The 21,682-nt window shown below is 31.5% G+C and overlaps 1 protein-coding gene across 1 annotated transcript in view; it reads right to left on the bottom strand.

Annotated features, from left to right (window-relative positions):
• The window catches only part of LOC143055289 (protein PHTF2-like), a 50,984-nt gene extending 33,229 nt beyond the window's left edge, over window positions 1-17,755 (bottom strand). The window contains exons 1-7 of the mRNA XM_076228424.1: window positions 17,659-17,755; window positions 14,539-14,775; window positions 13,199-13,255; window positions 11,640-11,709; window positions 11,028-11,124; window positions 10,288-10,402; window positions 2,666-2,793 (exon numbers count right to left, since the gene is read on the bottom strand). Of these exons, the coding sequence (XP_076084539.1) occupies window positions 2,666-2,793; window positions 10,288-10,402; window positions 11,028-11,124; window positions 11,640-11,709; window positions 13,199-13,255; window positions 14,539-14,580 (509 nt within the window). The 5' untranslated portion in view covers window positions 14,581-14,775; window positions 17,659-17,755. The remainder of the gene's footprint in view (window positions 1-2,665; window positions 2,794-10,287; window positions 10,403-11,027; window positions 11,125-11,639; window positions 11,710-13,198; window positions 13,256-14,538; window positions 14,776-17,658) is intronic.
• Window positions 17,756-21,682: the final 3,927 nt, after the last annotated feature.

Raw genomic sequence — 21,682 nt, 5'->3', positions numbered from 1 at the left:
AGATTCAGAAATGGAACTTTACCATTTGAAAAAATCTATTCCAGTTTAAAATGTGAGCGACTACATATAAAATTTTGTAAACTTGTTTTAGGTGTTCATAAAAAATCCATGAATTTTGGAATTTTATTCGAGCTAGGACGATTTCCACTATACTATGATATGATTAAATCCATGTTAAATTACTGGTATCGCTTGGAAAATCTTGATTCCCAATTTTCTCTTCTTAAAGATGCTTATGTAACATCACAGAATCTTTCTCATTCAAAAAAAACATCTTGGTATGGCTCTATGAAGTCAATTCTTGAAATGATCCCAGACATCAATCATCTATCTTCACCATTACCAAAAATTAATAGCTTCAAAACTAATATGAAAAAAAAATTAAAATCATATTTCATAGACTTTTGGAACACTGAATTGGTAAAGCATTCAGATGGTAAACTTAGAACTTATGTTACATTTAAATCAGTCTTTGGAAGAGAAAAATATCTTTCCATTATTGGGAATTTTGAACAGAGACGAAGCTTAACAAAGCTCAGAATTTCATCATACCACTTAAGAATTGAGTCTGGAAGGTATCAGGGTACTCTCCTAAATGACAGAACTTGTACTCCTTGTAACTCCGGAGATGTGGAGGATGAATATCATTTTTTATTCCAATGTGTTAAATTTAATGATGACCGCAATCATCTATTTCAAGAGATAACTAAAAGTTGCCCCAATTTTTTAACTCTTAACGCCAGAGATAAACTGATATGGCTTATGAACACAGAATATAAGTCTATTCTCACTGCTGCATGTAAATTTATTTCGAAAAATTGTTAATTATGTGGCTTTCTTGTCTGCTTCAGACACGAGGAGGACTGCGTAAACACCACAGCTCCTTGAGTACCGCCCCTTGGTGTCTGTTGCAGTAGGGAAACCTACACTATTCTAAATACCTATTTACTGCAGTGCATGTTATTTGCTGTGAATATACATGAAATTTTTCCATTTGTGTTTGTTTTTCTGCATCAGATACGAGGAGGATTGTTAGAGCTTTTAAGATCACAATCCTAGAGCATCGTCCCTTGGTGTCTGTTGCAGCTAAACAATCATTTATTTTAAATTTTTACATTTTCAGCAAAATATTATAAAATCAAGTAAATAAATAAATCGGGTTTGCCACATCTCTGGAGTAGCAACTCTCAAATACTTTTTTATTTAACAAATAATACCTTTATGACTATTTCAATAGTTTATTTTACAATGTTATACTGTATGTTGTATCAATTATATATGTTATGTGTATATGCCCCCCTGGGGACCTAATTTGGAAAATAAAATTTATCTTATCTTATCTTATCTTAAAGATATCCCTTTGAGATCTATGTGAGACATGAGACTTGGATACAACTGCTGCATTATATTGAGATTTGATATTTTACCTTATAGATTTGATATCCCTTTGAAATCTGTGTGAACACATGACTCAGTTACAACTATTGTTTTGTATTAAGATTTGATATTTTACCTTATAAATAGATTTGATATCACTTTCAGATCTATCTCTGTGAGACAATTTGATATTTTACCTTATAGATTTGATATCACTTTAAGATCTATCTCTGTGAGACAATTTGATATTTTACCTTATAGATTTGATATCCCTTTGAGATCAGTTTGAGAAATGAGACTGGGATACACTTGTTGTATTACATTGAGATTTGATATTTTACCTTATAGATTTGATATCCCTTTGAGATCTGTGCGAGACAATTTGATATTTTACCTAATATATTTGATACCCCTTTGAGATCTGTGTGAGACATGATACTTGGATACAACTGCTGCATTATATTGAGAATTGATATTTTACCTTATAGATTTGATATCCCTTTGAAATCTGTGTGAACACATGACTGAGTTACAACTATTGTTTTGTATTGAGATTTGATATTTTACCTTATAGATTTGATATCACTTTCAGATCTATCTCTGTGAGACAATTTGATATTTTACCTTATAGATTTGATATCCCTTTGAGATCAGTTTGAGAAATGAGACTGGGATACACCTGTTGTATTACATTGAGATTTGATATTTTACCTTATAGATTTGATATCCCTTTGAGATCTGTGCGAGACAATTTGATATTTTACCTAATATATTTGATACCCCTTTGAGATCTGTGTGAGACATGAGACTTGGATACAACTGCTGCATTATATTGAGATTTGATATCCCTTTGAAATCTGTGTGAACACATGACTGAGTTACAACTATTGTTTTGTATTGAGATTTGATATTTTACCTTATAGATTTGATATCACTTTCAAATCTATCTCTGTGAGACAATTTGATATTTTACCTTATAGATTTGATATCCCTTTGAGATCAGTTTGAGAAATGAGACTGGGATACACCTGTTGTATTACATTGAGATTTGATATTTTACCTTATAGATTTGATATCCCTTTGAGATCTGTGCGAGACAATTTGATATTTTACCTAATATATTTGATACCCCTTTGAGATCTGTGTGAGACATGAGACTTGGATACAACTGTTGCACTATATTGAGATCTGATATTTTACCTTATAGATTTGATATCCCTTTGAGATCTGTGTGAGAAATGAGACTTTGGATACAACTGTTGCACTATATTGAGATCTGATATTTTACCTTATAGATTTGATATCCCTTTGAGATCTATGTGAGACATGAGACTGGGATACAACTGTAGTGGAGTGAATATAACCCAGAAGTAACATCAATAATATGGGGAAAAAGACTTCACATAATGTCAGCTCCTACAAAAGATAAAATATCAACATATGTCAAACATCAATTAAATGCATTTATACTTAAAAATTACTTTTTATTGCATGGCCACACAATGTTTATGTATGATGTTTGTTTAAAACTACATGTGTTGGATGTGTTGAATGTCCACGCCTGCAGTCTTGTTGAAAAAAGTCAGAAAACTCATACAAAATGCAAACTTGACCTAGGCCTATAGATCATCTAGATCTTTGTACACAAATACACCAATAATCAGCTCCAGAGCTTTCAGTCATAAAAACTTTACTCAGAACTCAGGTACAAAATGTGTGCTAGAAACACCGTATCCAGTATTTTGATTGGTTGATTTTTGACGCTGAGTACAATCATCACGCTCCAAATATTTATGCAAGGCCAGATCTGCAGGCATTACCAAAAAAAGAAAATATCTGAACTTTTATGACTTGTTTTTTTAATCTAAGGGCTGAAATTTTACCAAAAGTCCTTCAACCAGAATGAAACCTATACTAGGTCTGTAATTAGTAATCATAATACACTTATGTACCAAAAGTAGGCTCCAGACCTGCAGGCACTGAAATAACGAATTCGGACAAGTGCTGTCATTTAGACAAAATTTGTCAACTAGAAAGAAATGCAAACTCAATATGTTTGTCTGGAATAAATGAAGATGAACTTTGAAATACTAAATCATAAGCTCCCATTTGTAAGTGAATAAATAAGCTGATACTTGGGACTGGTTGTCCACTGTAAATTCAAAAATTATTGCATACATTTATTATTGGGATGTTTGAAGAATGGACAAAAATGTGAGATTAATTATTGCATTATCAAGAAAAGCTGCATACAGATATATGTATCACATTATTTGCATTAATGAAACCCTTGCAATAACTTCTGAATTTACAGTAATCAATATATAGTTCATTTATATTTTTTGTGGGATAACATATTAGTTACTTAAGACATTATTTCGGTCAAATAAATAGACTGCCTAAGGTACAGTAGTATTAAATGCATCAGGCTTAAATTAAAATATTGTTTGTTTGCAGTTTACCGACCGACCCTTGAAAATCCTCCCGACTGTGAAAATTTTATTGCTTTAAATTTGAAGAAATTTTTTTTAATACCTCTATTGACGCAATCCGAAACTTCGGGTCCTTTCCGGAAATGATTTAAAGTCTGGGTCAATTACGCATTTCAAGTTCGGTTTTTCTTAGCTTCCCGTCAAGCGTTCATGTGACCATTTAATGATAAAGCACATGGAAATTGTTTACAGGTATCCATGAACACGGAGGAGTACTTTACGCTGTCGTCTCGTGTCAATTTTAAGACAAATAACAAACAAAAAAGTTTATTAGTAAACTGTTTATACAGATTCAGGCACATGTAATGATGTGTGATGATATCATTGACGATGATGCAGCGGATATGAGGGGGGGCAAGGGGTTTAACTGTTATGCTGTTATGTGGCAATTTAATTCTTTGTTATCTGTTATTCTGAAAATATATTTGCTGTTAGCTGTTATTGTCTTATTCATTGTTAGCTGTTATTGGGCTTTTAGTTTTTCGTTATCTGTTATTGTGATAATGTATTTGCTGTTAACTGTTATTGAAAATTGGAATGTTAGCATTTTTTTGACAGCCAATATTCGGTAGAAATTGAATATCATTGGACATTGGGGTCTACCACTAGTAATATGTTGGTCCCGTATTCGGAGAAGGATTCCATTAACATATACCCATTACAGAAGTGAGGTCCAGGACAATTCCAGTATATCTTATGATTATCCTTTGTAATAAATTCCATTTTTTTTAAACATGTATTTAGAATTATCTTATTTTTTTGTATGAGGATAATGTTCCATGTTTCCCTTACCAACATATTAAATCAGAACAATTATTAATATGGCAAAAAGGAAAACATATGGCCAGGAATATCTGACAAGAATCTCAATTAAGGACTAGGTCCTTACAACCAGTTAACCTTTTATATAATATGGTACATTGACTTAGCTCTGTGATTCTTTTCAAAGCAGAACCAAACACATTGTACAATGAAAGTTCCAACCATGTACTGGGTCCCGAGGCAGCACATAGCTCATTACAAACAAAGATTTATTTCGTCTTCAAGCCATTGCTCCCCTACTAAACTATGTATTCTACTTACTAGTACACTTGGTCCAATCAATAGCCTGATAAATAATTGTTCAAATTGAGCCTTTGAAAATAATGGAATATATTACTTTTGAAGTGTCAAAATTGGTTTGAGGTACTTAATAAATTGCATGCTTATAATTGGTGCTTTTGATTTTTCTACCCTATATATATATTGACCACTTTGCCTCATAGTCTTATTAAGAAAAATTCACACACCTCATTAAATGGGCATTTAGAAAAAGTCAGAATGCGAATATATATATTCAAACTCTTTTAGGTCATTTTTTAGTAGCAACAAAAACAAGAACTATGTAAAATTAATACCATAACAGCCCTTGAATTTTTACTAGATATCATTTTTGTCTCTTTGACATATTCCTCATTTCCATTCTCAATTTTATTACACACTATTTAAATTACAAGCATGTGTGAGTTTCTACAACTGTATAAAAATTATTCTATAACAAATAAACAGCTACGCCATGAGCGCATGATACGCCCGTCGCCCTTTTTGAAATATTCGATAACTTCTTTATGTCATTTCAGATATTTATAAAAATTGAAAGGGAGCTTCAGTCAATATATACAAACAATACACCAAAGTTTCATGCGAACTGCTGAAATCATTTTTGAGTTATTGACCGAAAACTGGAAAATACCACCCTTTTTTAATGAATAAAACCCCATAACTCAATAACATAAAGTCTAAAATTAATGAAAATAGAAAGGGCGCTTACAACAATAGCTATAAACAATTCAGCAAAGTTTCATGAGAACTGCTGAAAACGTTTTTGTGTTAATGTCCGAAAACTGGAAAATCATCCCCCTTTTTAAATAACAAAACCCCTCAACTCTGAAACGTAAAATCTAAAATTTATAAAAATTGAAAGGGAGCTCATGTCAATAGAAAGTAACAATTCACCAAAATTCCTTGCAAATTTGTGAAAGGATTTTTGAGATATCAGAAAACTGAAAAAAAACCACCATTTTTATTGAATAAAACTCCATTACTCAGAAACTTAAAATCTGAAATTTATGAAATACGAAGGGGAGCTCACGTCAATAGATATAAACAATTTCCAAAAGTTTTATGCAAATTGGTTAAAGAGTGTTGGAGTTAATATTCGACATGTTGACGACAGACGGACAACAGTATTCCATAATACGTCCTGTAAACGAGCGTATAAACATATATTGAGTAGTAAACACATTCTAGATACACAATTTTAAAACTGTGACATGTTCATAGAAAATGGAATTCATTACAAAGGATTATACCCGTAATAAAAAATACTGGATTTGTCAAGGTCCCGACTTATTTTAATATTTCATTTACTGTTATCTGTTTTTGTCCATTTTAATTCTAATTCCTTGTTATCTGTTATAAGCCAAATCAATTTGCTGTTTTGCTGTTATTGGGACCCCCCTTGCCCCCCTCGGATATTCATAACTGACACGATAACCATTCTGTCTCAAACAAATCGGGTTCAGAATCTTTGGAGCCTGACTTTATGGAACCAATTTCAGTGGTTAAATAATTCGACAGCAGCTTGAAGTATTGCATATTTTCTACAAATTGTTGTGAAGACGATAAAGATGAAACCACTCCTCCGTGACTTAAATCTTCATGGATATCTGTAAACACGCCTGTACGGAGGAAGGGCTCATTTGAAATGTTAATGGATATAGATCATGCCAAATCAATAATAAGCAACCCTAACTACACAAAGATGTAGAGAAAATGAATGGTTAGCTTGAAAAATAAATATACTCTCTCTATATTAAATCTATCTTCGATTGCAATGAGTATGCTCCTTTAGGATAAGGGGGGCTGCACCACTCATTGCAATTATTCTCTTTCTTACAATATTAAATATACCCAAACTGTGTGGCCTGTGTGAATTCTATTAAAACATGTCCTTAGGAGCTATGCTGCCAATTTTTTTTTATGCATTAAAAACATTTCAGTACAGACCATTTACTTTTAATGGGGTGCTAAGGATTTCACCCCAAACTTTAGATTTCTTTGGTTTTCATTAAAGCCTGGCAAAAATATAACCTTATAATCACATATAATTAAATATTGTTAGAAATATGAAAACAGTCGGATGTCTTAATACTTTTTTTTTCAAGTTGCCTTTTTTTTCAATTGAGGAAGATTCAATGGTTATTTTTTTTTTTATTAAAAATACACTCTTTAATAAGGCCAAAATAAAAAGATTGTATGTTTGCCCAAACGCGACCGACCCAAAATAAACCCGCCGACTCAAATTCTTTTTTTGACGTTTTTTTGAAGAATTTTTTTTTTCAGATTTTTTTGGGGTCCGCTCCGTCATTGTACAAAACTTAATGTTTGTCGTCTTTGCGTTTGAAAGTAACTGTGAATAAGATTAAAATGAAATGAAATAAAATGAAAGTGTATAAGAGACGCAGTTAATCGATTTTCGATGTTCTCTGTTTTTATCTTCTGATTTAACAAACGTAAAGAAGTAAAATATGTGAAGTGGCACAGTTTTTTTATGCTGTGGTTGTCTGTACTACCAAACCCTTATATGCTCAATGCTAATTTCGTCGTGTTATCGAATATCTGATAAGAATATTCAGGTAGATTTGTTCAAAACCATGTGCAATCGAATATTTTCAATGTTATTCTGACAGGAAATGGATCCGGAAGTTGCGAATGTACAATCTTGCAAGAAGATTTTGTTTTTACTGAATAAAAAGGAATTATTTCTTGATAAATTGTTGTCTTTAATTACAATTTTCCTTTATCATGTAAATTAGATGCCCTTTTATTCAAATAGTTCAAATTTACAAGTCTCATTAAACAAGATCAGTACGTTGCTGTTTGGGAGAATTTGATAAAACTATAATTGCTTACAGAATCAGAAATATAATCTTAACTGAATGTAACTCCTTCTGAATAATTTATTGCAATATAAATCCCTTTTGACAAGAGAAATCTGACTTTTGTCCGAAATATTTTTTTCACATGTGCAAAAGTAAAAACATGTTATGGAAGCCTCTAGAACCATTACATAAAAATAAATAGTCTTCAGAAAACGTTAACTTTATGCAATTATATTTTATCAATAATGATTATTTTCAAAAATTTAAACTTGATTATTTAAAGAAATAAAATTATAACAAATACGTTTTTAGTTTGGAGATTCTACAGAACATGCTTTGATCTATTTATAGCCAAATTAGTTGACCTGTGTGATAATGTAAAATATAAATTTGTTTTCAAAACATAAAAAAAACACAAACTAAGGATGGTAGATAATAATGCATATAAATATTTTAGGACATTTAATCTATTTTAATAGAAATAGGATTTAAAAACTGCAAACAAATTTAATCATTATTAATACATATAATCAGCTGATATTTTTTTACACAAACATCGTGTTGATGGAACTGTTGAAAATCACTTCATAAATCCACCAGCCCTTTCACACAGCTAGCAATTGTCAGGGTTATAAACATCTCAGGATACAAATCATATAGTAGACTAATTTATTTATAGAGGTTTTTAAATTCATGGCTTTTGGTTGTCTCTACAAAGGTTTGACGAAAAAAAAAGATATACTGTTTTAAGATCTTTTAATATTTTGATGCAAATTCTGATAAAAAAAAAAAAAGAATTTGCCTACCTACCTACCCACACCCAGTCATCATGGGTCGGGTTTGGGCAAACTGAAATATTTTTAATTGTGGCCTAATTGTCTTATAAATCTATAATATATACATTTTTCTGATGAAAATACTCTACTCATGAAAACATTCTAGTCAAGAAGCATACATGTCTGAATATATTTCTTTAAAACAGTTCTAGTCATAATGACATTCCTTGTTTATAAGTGTTCCAGTATTTAATAATTATATCATATTTTATGTCATAAAATATGATATAATTATTGATATTTATAACTGCACATTTCATTGTTCGAAATGTGCACAATGATATGCTATGTAGTATTGTTCAATTGCTACATCATTACTATTAGTATACTAGTTGTATGGGCCGTTGCCAATTATTGTAATTGAGTTTGTGCCAATAAAATATTTGTATTTGTATTGTCATAAATTGGATAATGACACTATGTTAAAGTTTTAGTTTTGGTTAAAAAGTTTTTTATCTGAAAATGCCTGTTCATTTGATGTTGGTTTTCAGCATGTCCAGTGTTTGTTGTTTTAAAATGTTTTTTTTTTTCTTCACAAGAAACTTGGTTTAGTGTAACTGCTTGTTTAAACTGTATTTTGGCTGATAAAATAAAATATTTTTCCTACCTACCGACCCTTCAGTCTGAAGGTACAGTCGGAAAACAGCAAACAAACATATTTTTAAGGTTGGCCTCATAATAATGTTTTAGTCTCAGGAGAGGGCATTATCAATTTTGAAATTAATACTATTGTCACAAGGGCAGTCTGTTTGTAGTATTGCACTTTTATAGGCAGATATTTTGTTTTTTTTCATTAAAGAAAAAAATATAATAAATGGGAATGTGTCCATGGGATACAGATGATGCCCCCACTTGCATTTCATATAGTAATAAAGGGACATAACTAAAGAACCATAAAAGTGACACTACCCAAATTTGTACTTGATCTGAGTTCAGTGGAAATAAGCATTGTATATAAGTTTCATAACATTTGGTTGAGGCAAACTGAAGCAAGAGAATAGAAACAAAAATTTCAGCACTTTTTCCATTTGTACAGGGGCATAACTCTAGAACGGTTAATTCAAATTTGATCTGTGTTTTGTGGTAATAAACATTGTGTATGTTTTATAACATTTGGTTGACATGGTTGAGGCAAACTAAGTTAAAAAAAAAAGTTAGAGAACGGAAACCAACTTTGGGACGTACGTACATACATATTTACAGACAGACAAGGGTAAAACTTAATGCCCCCTCCATTACGGCGGGGGCATAAAATAATAAGGGAAGTAACTCAAAACTAAAATCAATAGTTTTCATGAACTGCCTGATGGAAGTTTTATTTATAGCAGATTATAAAATGACTCATAACTATGCCTTCACCAATAATAAATATAATTTTAAAAAGTCTTATATGATTTTTTTTTTTTTTTAATAAATGAAATAAACTATATTATTGTCTAGTGAGGATACATCTTGTTACACATGATCTTCTGATTCAAATGGTGCTTTTTCCCAGGAAAAAACTTACATCACCATTGAAGTAAATATCTTTATGTCATAATATCCTCATGATCCTATGACATGCTGTCCCCAAAATGATAATAATAGGTCAACCAGAACAATTCATTCATAAAATCAAAATTGCATTCTTGTATTGGTACTTGAACGATAATGACTTACATCTTGTGCTAACTTAGCACCCACATTCTGACAGAACACGATAGTTGTCAATAACTGTAATGTATACAGGATCAACAGGAAGGCAAAAAATCTTTTGGAAGTCTGCTGTAACCACCTAAAGGAAAAGAAAACATGATAGTTGTCAACAATTGTAATGTATACAGGATCAACAGGAAGGCAACAAATATTTTGGAAGTCTGCTGTACATATGTTACCACCTTAAGAAAAGAAAACACAACAGTTGTTATTTCTTTTAATATATAAAAACAAAAAAACTATCTTGTTAAGTAAGGTTGGTGCTCACATCTACCATGTCTACTATGAAAAGAAGCCAGTATATTAAGTTTTTTTACATTTCTTGATTAACTGCCCTTTCCACATGCTCCAGGAGAATAAATAACAGATTTATGACACCAAGAAATTTTAAATTCAAGGAGCAAACAAATGCCCATATCATACCTCAACCTTTGCTTTCAATTGATATTACTGTAAACTACTTTTAGCAAGTTGTTTTTTATACACATGACTCTGGTCCTTAGAAATTAAATTTAATAAAAGTTGTCATGAATATGGTAAACTTTAATCTTTTCTCATACAAATAAATCAATAAAGTTAAAGACTTGCAAAAGATAAATCACTGAAAAATTGGTAAGAAAAACTTAAAAGCAAAAAAGTATCGTCGAAAAATAATTTGGTTAGTACTACACAATAAACTTATTAAGAATTTTTTATTTGCTTACCATTTATAATGAAAAGGAAAGAACAATACACGGCTAATAGCTTTGTGTGCTATGTACGTCCATGATACCTGTGGCTTGGCTCTAGTAAATGTTGAACCTACAATATAAATTTATTTTATGTACATTTATCTATTGTTAATTATATATAAGGCATCAATATTTTTAATCAATCCTGAAGACAATTCATATTGTTAGATAGTCCATTTAAGTGCCACGGTCCACAAAAAGCACATCTGACAGAGAAAAAAAAATTACTTCATGTAATGGAATATTATACAAATATATCATGCTTACAAGGGGTATTTGCCAAAAATACCGGTTGAGAGGTACAAATTTCAAGAGCCGTTAGGATGAAAAATGGATGAATACATATCGAATTATGGACAAACAGATTACATTCAGTGATCATGATGATGGTTGTTCAAAAACATTAGCTGTTGTTTGACTTTTATTTTTTTGTTTTCCCAAAGTAAAGTGAATGTGATCTTGATTAAGGGTGAGCACATGTATGTATAAGTGATATGAAAGAGCAATGTTTATCTTCTTTTTATATTTTATATTTTACATGCGTTCCCATTTGTAATTAAAACTACAATTCCTCGAGTATATTACCTCTGATTAAATCAACATCTATGAACTCAGTTTTGGCTCTTACTGATCTTCTTGGAGCATTTCTGATACCCTGAGAAGAAAAGAACACATAAAATAAAAATCATGTGACGACTGTAAGAAAATGGTCTGTAATATTTGTTCTTGTTGTCTTTTTAAAGGTCAGAGATAGAATAGCATTGTTTCTCTGTCATGTATATTGCCTTTAGGATAATAAGAGACAACACAGGTAAATTTCTTTTTGTGTCTATTTCTTTTCTGCATATATTATGCACATGTGATGAAGAAAGATATGTTTCTAACAGGTACATGTATGCTGAAATAATTTCATGAGGCAACTGATTAAAGGTACATGTAAATACACAAGTGAATCCATTTATTCATAATTTTTTTATAAACAAATATTTAACCCAAAGACATGCTCCTGAAAAAAATCATATTACATTTGAAATTATTTCCTTTTTTTAATCTACTGGTTTGAACAGGGAATTTTCTATATTTATATTTTAACATGAAAGCTGCAAGTGCATATTAAATTCATCTATCTCCTGGTCTATTAACTTGCAATTCACAGATAAAGCATGCTTCAATTTTACATTTAATGTGACAGATATAAAATCGTGTTTTAAAATGTGTAATTTTATTTTAAATTGTACAAGAGCTGGTTCATTGTTATACAGAGCTGATCTTCAGTGATTGTCGTTTGTTGATGTGGTTCATTAGTCTTTCTCGTTTTTTATATAGATAAGATTAGACAGTTGGTTTTCCTGTTTGAATGGTTTTACACTACATGCACTAGTCATTTTTGGGGCCCTTTATAGCTTGCTGTTCGGTGTGAGCCAAGGCTCCGTGTTGAAGTACTTTGATGTATAAAAGTTTACTTTTACAAATTGTGACTTGGATGGAGAGTTGTCTCATTGGAACTCATGCCACATCTTGTTATATCTACTGACATGAAAAGTAAATAAATGTAATAAATATATCTTTACAATTACAGGTTAAATTTTCACATTATATGTCATTAAAATTGTCAATACAACTGTCCTTGGTCTTTGTAAAAATAGTCGCTATACATAATTTCTTTTACAAGAAAAAGTACACAACCTCTGCCTTTGTGACATTTAAGACCTAAATTTACAGAATCTTCAAGACTTGCAAATGAGTTGCCAATATAACAAATATATTACCAAATATTGAAGAATGTGTCCATGGGACACAGATGACCCCACTTGTAAACACAAGAATGACAAACGTGTTGCCTCCCAATTTCCAACTTGATCTGTGTTTTGTGGTTATAACTAATAAGCATTGTGTATTATAACATGTATAAGTTTCATAACAATTGGTTTACTTAATGGATGGACAAGGGTAAAACTGAATGCCCCCTCAGTCGTGACAGGGGCATAAAAAGTTGACTTTCCATAAACAATAATTATTTCTTTTGTCTAAAAGGCAGATAAATTCTAAAACTTGAGCTACATCTTGGAAGTTGAACTCTCCTACATGTATAATTGGAAGTCAAACACTCCTACATGTATAATACATTTGTAGATCATACTTACCCTTAAAACTTTACGATCTACACTCTGTTCCCACAATTGTTTATCATGAAGACCAATCTAAAATTAAAACAGTAAATTACAATTACCAAACATGTGTATTGTATCTAAACTCAATATAATTTTCATTTACTTGTGTGAAAAGGCAATCTTGTTTTACTATTATTTGAGACAAAAATGTCTATGCTGTGTTTTTCTTTCCATCAACATGTAGCTCGGCTCCAAAAAAAATACAAAGTTAGCATACCCTTTAATGTTTTTTTTATTTTTTGCGGGCAACCAGGAATTTAAATGTCCAACAAGGCATCGATTTGGAAGATCCACAAAAATCAAATATCCATGAATACACAATTTTTACCTGAGTCACAAAAATTTGTACCCACCTACCATGCCTGCATACATGAATCCACAGTATTTGTATTTGTTGCACTACTGTTCCCAATGCTGTGGAATGTGGATTCATTATTATTCGTTGGATACCAATTTTTGTGGGTTTTGTGGGAACAGGTGAACTACGAATTCAAATGTTCAGCGAATTAGAAATTTTCTATTGGATTTGTATTCAGAGATTGGCAAAACCACGAAAACAAATATCTACGAAAATGCAAAATTTCTTAAAGCTTTAATCCATGAAAATTGATACCCACTAAAATAAATGAAGCCACAGTAACTCAAATAACTGGAATAAAACCTCTTATTTTGCTGTAGTTGGTTTGACAGAATATTTGTAATGATTAGAAGGATGTAGTTTTTATTCTATTTCCTACATTATGTTGACCATGCTTTCTTTAAAAAATGAATGTGTATATTGAATTAGCATGATCAGTGAATCAGAACAAACTACATGATTGTATGACCATTGCAGTGATTCAGTTGGACTTTGAGAATTCCAGGCAAATGCCAGGTAAAATGTATATTTCTATTCTTCTAAAAGTTTCTTCTGAAGTAAACTCAATTTAAAAAAAATTTCGGGACATTTAAGGAGAAAGTGGGCAAATATCATGTGACCAGTGCATAGACGATTCACTGCATTATATAGAAAATAAAACAGGAATAATACCTTTATTTGAACCACAACCAAACAAGACATTGGTCTAACCATGTAAAGTCTTTTGCTTATTAATTGTGTTATTGTTTTGAACATAAATCAGGCCGTTAGTTTCTATGCTTGAATTGTTTTACATTTGCAATTTTAAGGATTTTTATAGGTTACTATGCAGTATGGGTTTTGCTTATTGTTTAAAGCTATAGTAGCCTCACAGATGTTTACTTATAATTCCTCCAATGGAGAGTTGTCTAATTGGCAATCAAACCACATCTTCTTATTTTTATATTATATATACCTTTTTCTGATACCATGCTACAGAGTCATGAATTTGGTCCATTCCTTGATGGACCCCTTTTTAGAAAGTCTTGATTGTAGTTTTCTAGTCTAGATGATCTCTTAACTGATGCAATACATGTACATGTATCTTCCTTTATTTCAAATACAGTTACACATGGAAAAATGTACAGATTACATAATTTATATAGTTATTCTCTTAGTTGTCTGATAGAACGTCCATTAAGTCATCATGAATCTGAAATGAGATAAAGATAATTATTAAAAATGTTTTCTCTTGAATGTTTTCTTCACCAGTATCATGATCATTACAGGTTTAACAGTTACAAATATATTTTGACAATTGTTCATGTTTATCATGAAAACAGTTTTTGGGGCATTGGACAGATAAGACACATATATACTACCCCAAATAGGAAACAATGTAAATTGTGGATTCAAAAATTTAATAAACAGCTGTGCCATGACCGCACGATACGCCCGACGTCTTGTGTGGAAGTTTTATGCAATAATCATCAATAGTTTCTGAGAAAGTTTTAAGCAATAACCATTTATTGTTTTTGAGACACGGCGGGACATGTGAACCCTCCCCCCCCACCACCCTGTTTTTTTTTACAAAAAACTAAATATCACTAAAATAAAATTTTGAATCAAACCAAAAAGTATACAGATCTTTAGATTAATACAACAAAGCAGTGTGTAAAGTTTTACGCTGGACAGACAGACGGACTGACACCGGACATTTGTATACCATAATACGTCCCGTCAAAATTTTGACGGGCGTCAAAAAGTATACAGATCTTTAGATTAATATAACAAAGCAGTGTGTAAAGTTTTAAGCAATAATCATATATTATTTTTAAGATACAGCGCAACATGTAAAAAAACTCTCCCCCTTTTTTACAAAATACTCAATAACCCAAAAATGAAATTTTGAATCATCACCAACAAGTATACAAATATTAAGATTAATATAACTAAGAAGTGTGAAAAGTTTTAAGCAATAATCAAGAATCGTTTTTTGAGATAGGGTGTGACATGTGAAAAAAAAACACACCTCTGTTTTAGTTACAAAGTGCCGCAACTCAAAAAGTTTCAATCTTATTTTTACCAAAAAGTATACAGATCATTTGACCATTATACGAAACAACTGTATTAAGTTTCATGAAATTTGGATAAGTTGTTCTCAAGTTACGGCGACATGTTTTCACCGGACAGACAGACAGACACTGGACATTTGTATACCATAATACGTCCCATCAAAATTTTGACGGGCGTATAAAAATTAAAACTGGTACTTAATCCCTCACTTAAGCAGTTGAGGACTAGCTACTTATATGAAAGCTATATCCTACCATATCCAACACGCGTTAACTTTATAATCTCTAAAGTTTCATGATAAATGGCATGTCACATGGTGTGAATTAGAAATTGTCTTTAAAAAATTTAACCACATCACATGCATGTTTCATAATGAATGCAACATGAATTTTAGCTATAGTCAGACAATCAGACTCGAACAAAATTCGAACTTGATCTGTAACTGATGATAAAACTATATACCAATTATTAAATCAATATCTTCAAGCATGACAAAAAAAAGTGTGGAAAACTGATTATTTAAGTGAATTTTCTAAGTCCAAGGACCATAACTAAGCACAAAATCATCAGACTGCAACAAAATTCAAACTTGATCTGTAACTTGTCACAATAAAACAGTATACCAATTTTCAAATCAATATCTTCAAGCATGATTAAAAAAAGTGCGGAAAACTGATTATTTGAATGAATTTTCTAAGTCCAAGGACCATAACTCTGCACAAAATCATCAGACCAGAACAAAACTCAAACTTGATTTGTAACTTGTCATGATAAAACTATATACAAATTATCAAATCAATATCTTCAAGAAGAGAAAAAAGAGTGTAGAAAACTGATTATTTTAGTGAATTTTCTAATTGTCCGAGATTCTGAAGCTAAGTGTTGCAGATTCCCAAAATGCAATAAGGTTTATTTTCATTAACATTATACATGTAACATGTGCACGTGTTATGCAATCAAAATATATATATATATATATATATATAATTTATATGCGTTTCTCGTTTTTTATTTTATATAGATTAGACCGTTGGTTTTCCCGTTTGAATGGTTTTACACTAGTAATTTTGGGGCCCTTTATAGCTTGTTATTTGGTGTGAGCAAAGGCTCTGTGTTGAAGGCCGTACATTGACCTATAATGGTTTACTTTTTTTTAAATTGTTATTGAGAGGATTGGATGGAGAGTTGTCTCATTGGCACTCACACCACATCTTCCTATAAATCTACATAATGCTGGTCGATAAGTAAGTTTGCCTGTACCTCTGTTCATTTAATGCTATGTTATCGCTGAAGTGTCGGTTACAGACCAGAGTGCCTTTAAATCAATGAACCACTGGTATCTATTGACAACTTTCAAATTTGTGCACTTTCCCGTAAATTTCCTATGTCACAATGCTTATGCTTATGCTTACCCACCATTTTCTTATATAATTGGGTGATAAAGTTTTTTAATTGCATTATCAATTCCAATTCACCCCTCATGTTAATATCAAATTGGGTTTTTCACCACCAAGCACCTTAATGTATTGGGTTTTTTCATCAACACAATATTGAATATTTAGGCAATATCAACCCCAGATTTCTTTCCATCTTGAATATGTTTCTTTCTTTGTTTAACTGTTTTATTTGGTTTAGAGTTAGGGTTAGGGTTATTTGCTAGCTGTTTTATTTGGTTTATTCACTGAGGAGCAATTGTAGGTTTAATTTGTGTCCCGTTTCAAACCTCCTGCCAGTTTTGTATTTTCTCACAAAAATGGATATGTGTATTCACAGGCACTCGTCTTATACCTTTATATAAAAAATTCTTTTATCAGAACTTTTGGTTTCTGATGCTTTATCATGTCATAATTAATTTGGCCTTTCCAACTGATTACAATTACATAATGTTTGTGGACAAAAACAATGACCAGCTGATGATAAACTGTTGTACGTGTTTGCGCTGTTTGCGGGGTGTATATACTCCATATAATGAACAGTTATTTTCATTTGAAAATGTTTGTTCTACAAGTGTGATCGTTACCTCTTTAAAAATACTGTCACTTAATTTTTTTAAGAAATATTCATGGTTATCTTGTAAAACCGCACACAACAGAGTCCTCAAATGAACTTGACATTTTTGTTCGACTATTTTTACCTTTAAACAGAAGAACTTCGACAACATATTTTGGCGGGAGTTTTGAAATGCTATTGATCAGAAACCTCATCAACATACTTATCCCCATTTGATAACTGGAAAGGGACTAAGAGGATATTTGAATCAAATGTGAGGACCAAAATGATTGCAAATTATTTTTTCATTGTTTGAAGCGCTTCTTGATAATGATATATTCGAAATGAATATATAGATGATATATTTACAACATCAGACTCGGACTTCTCTTGAACTGAATTTTAATGTGCGTATTGTTATGCGTTTACTTTTCTACATTGGTTAGAGGTATAGGGGGAGGGTTGAGATCTCACAAACATGTTTAAACCCACCGCATTTTTGCGCCTGTCCCAAGTCAGGAGCCTCTGGCCTTTGTTAGTCTTGTATTATTTTAATTTTAGTTTCTTGTGTACAATTTGGAAATTAATTAGTATGGCGTTCATTATCACTGGACTAGTATATATTTGTTTAGGGGCCAGCTGAAGGACGCCTCCGGGTGCGGGAATTTCTCGCTACATTGAAGACCTGTTGGTGACCCTCTGCTGTTGTTTTTTATTTGGTCGGGTTGTTGTCTCTTTGACACATTCCCCATTTCCATTCTTAATTTTATTAATTATTGATCCGGCATTATTGTCAGTTTATTGTTTCAATTGTGCTATAGTATACTGTATGCCATAACCATTTAATGTAAATGTTTTTGTGCAAATAAATATTGTCTATTGTCTATTGTCTATAATTACATTTTGAATCTGAAAGTAAAAGTAAATGTCCCCTACGAAACAGTACATAAATTATGAAAATAATATCATTTTAAAGAGTATTTAAGATTGCAATTTTTGTTTACAAATAGGTCTATAATAGAGGTATTCAAAATAACTCTTGAGATAAAATTTTAGACAAGTTGATTTTCATTTTTTTTAGGTCTGAAATTCACGCTTTTATTGAAAAAACGCCCATATATGTCTCTGACGAAACTTTGGCAGAAATTATCTAGTGATATGAAGGCAGTAACATCCACGTGAAATCAATTACATAATATGTCATATAGCTGTAATTGGCATATCGGAAGATGTCGATTAGAAAGTAGACAATGGAGCTCGTAAAAATGTTTTGCAAATTTCAATCCATGCATGCATGCCAAGAAATTGCCTCCGTTGAAATTCTGCAAACACCCCATAGAGCAAATTATGTATCACGTCATACTTTGAACCACACTATTATTTTATTTATTATTATTACTTTAACTGCTAAGTCAGTGTTTGTTATATCTATTTTGCGTGACTGTATTTATGCATCCCGTCATACTTTGAACGACAAAATTATTTCATGTCTACCTGTGCGAATTTCAAACGCGCAATTTTACACCAGTACCCATACCCTCCTTCCTTGATGGGTGCATTTTACATAGACAAATATAATCGTATAATATAATCAAAATGAGGATGTTAATTTGATGTATGCCTTTTTGTGCTTCTTCGTTACATTTGTTGTTTTTATAGTGATTGGGGTGGTGGCACGGTGTTGACTGCTGTACCCCTATTTTTGACATTTTTACCTATTGTGTCTGTTTGTTTTGTTCCGCATCGGTGACTATACAATGGAATTTGATGCGACTGTCATACAAGTGAGAGGTTTAGCTAGCTATAAAACCAGGTTCAATCCACCATTTTCTACATTTGAAAATGCCTGTACCAAGTCAGGAATATGACAGTTCTTGTCCATTCGTTTTTGATGCGTTTTGTTATTTGATTTTGCCATGTGATTATGGACTTTCCGAATTGATTTTCCTCTCAGTTCAGTATTTTTGTGATTTTACTTTTTACATGGATGATTAATTTTGTCCATTTGGTATATGGCCGTGTTCTAAGCGGCACGTATACATGAAGGTCATACATTAATTTCTTGAATGAAATCAAATCTTTAGCTACTAATGACTGCCGTAGGGGGTCGACCGGAATTTTTAGCGAGGATTTCTTGGCATGTTACCGGATAGAGCTGATAATACAAGGCGTGAAAAAGCATACGAAAAACTTGCCTATTTGGCATTCATTCTTTTTGTCTGGTCGTGTATCATTGTTTTCTTTTTCTTATTAGCAAAGATCTTTCCCTGCTCTGCAGAAGAAGAAAAAATTATACGTCATTTTTCATATATACTCTTCATCGTACGTGTTCTCATATGTAAAAACAAAGTCATTGATCATAATATATAAATAGTCTCAATTTATCAGAACTGTATTTACATTTCTTAATAGACGAGCAGTTAATACGTTGGACTTGCAATAAAGGGGAGATGGGATCGAATCTTATACTCCCTTGGTTCGGTTTTTATCAAGAATTTTTAACCAGATATTTACGATAGTTTCTTCACAAGTGATATTGCCCAGTTTCTTAATAGTAAACATCTTCAACTGTCATTAGGAATCTTATTGAACTGTTGATAAATTGTTTAGATTTACTTTCATTTAGACTTTGATTCTATAATCTTCAATTGAAAGAAATATTGATAAAAGTATTTAAATTTCCCACAATATATGCATGACGATATATAATTACACATGCGTATGAAAATACAGGATATTGCACAACAAAGCCAATACAAATTATATAGTTAAATTTTCCTATTAGATATCGGGTGAGCCGTAGCGTAGTGGATAAATGACTACTTACTACTGAGACTAAAGCAGCTAGTTCTATCCTTGTCTGTTGAGTCTCGGCTCGGCAGCAGGGATACCACTTCGCCAACTCGACACTCACTCTTTTTATTTTATTATTTCAAACTTATTTTTCTTTTAGCTGAATTTTGGGATAATTTTGGAAATTAATTCATAGTAAAAAAACATATAATTGTTTTTTCTTTCCTATCGTAATAAAGGTTGTGCGAGTTTGGTTGACAATTTTACTAAAAGTATATGGATCCTTTTGTTTGAAAAGTGAAAATATTTACACTATCTTTCTATATATTGAAAGGGAAAAGCACGACGACAAAAAATGATAAAGTGTCCTCCGTGCAAATTTTCATCTCAGGAAGTTAATGTACAAACTAATTCTTTTTTCATATTTCCGTGAATGTTTTATGTTTTGAATTATTTTTCATCGTGATCTTTAGTCTTAGTGTTGCATTATCTATCATCATAAACGGGATTCAGACAAAAAAACACCCCTTTTGACTAGGATAGTAATCAAGTTTTAGAAAAGTATTTTTCCGTGTCTGTTTTGTTCGATAATGTGCAAATGTTTTCTTATAGCTCTATCGATTCCTTAAACTACCGGATTAAATCTTGTTACTAAGACGAGTGGTGGAGTCACTTTCTTATTTTTTTTTATAATAATATATTATAGATTCTTCTTATACCGAAATCATTCCATAAAGAGTCTTTTTGTGTTCTTATAATGTTTTTTGTAACGATGCTCAGTATAAGACTGTATCATGTAGTAACGGAAATATGACAGAAATATGTGAAACAAAAAAATGTGTGCTTGTATCATCCATTTGTGTTAAGCGGTTCATAAAGCCATGATAACCTGTACAAAAATTCTGTGCAAATTATAATTTGTACAACATTACAATTTGTACACAACATACACATTGTACATGGGAGTTATTACAAAGGTTTATAGTACTGGATTGGTTCTGGATCCGACTGATTTTAATATTTTTAATTGAATCAGTTGTTAACTGTTTTTTTGATTTTTGAATTTACTGTTTTCTGTTTTATCATTTAAATTGCTGCTATTATCAGTGTTTTAAATTTACTGTTAACTGTTTTCAGAAAAATCAAAAAAAAAAAATATTAACCTGTTAATGGACCCCCTCTTGTTCCCTTCTATATAAGCTATATTAACTATATATAGATACTTGGGGTTACTTATAAGATAACACAAATAAATCCTCCAT

The sequence above is a fragment of the Mytilus galloprovincialis genome, chromosome 12, assembly GCF_965363235.1.
Source record: "Mytilus galloprovincialis chromosome 12, xbMytGall1.hap1.1, whole genome shotgun sequence".
Lineage (NCBI taxonomy): Eukaryota > Metazoa > Mollusca > Bivalvia > Mytilida > Mytilidae > Mytilus > Mytilus galloprovincialis.
This window is presented reverse-complemented; position numbering and strand designations above follow the sequence as displayed.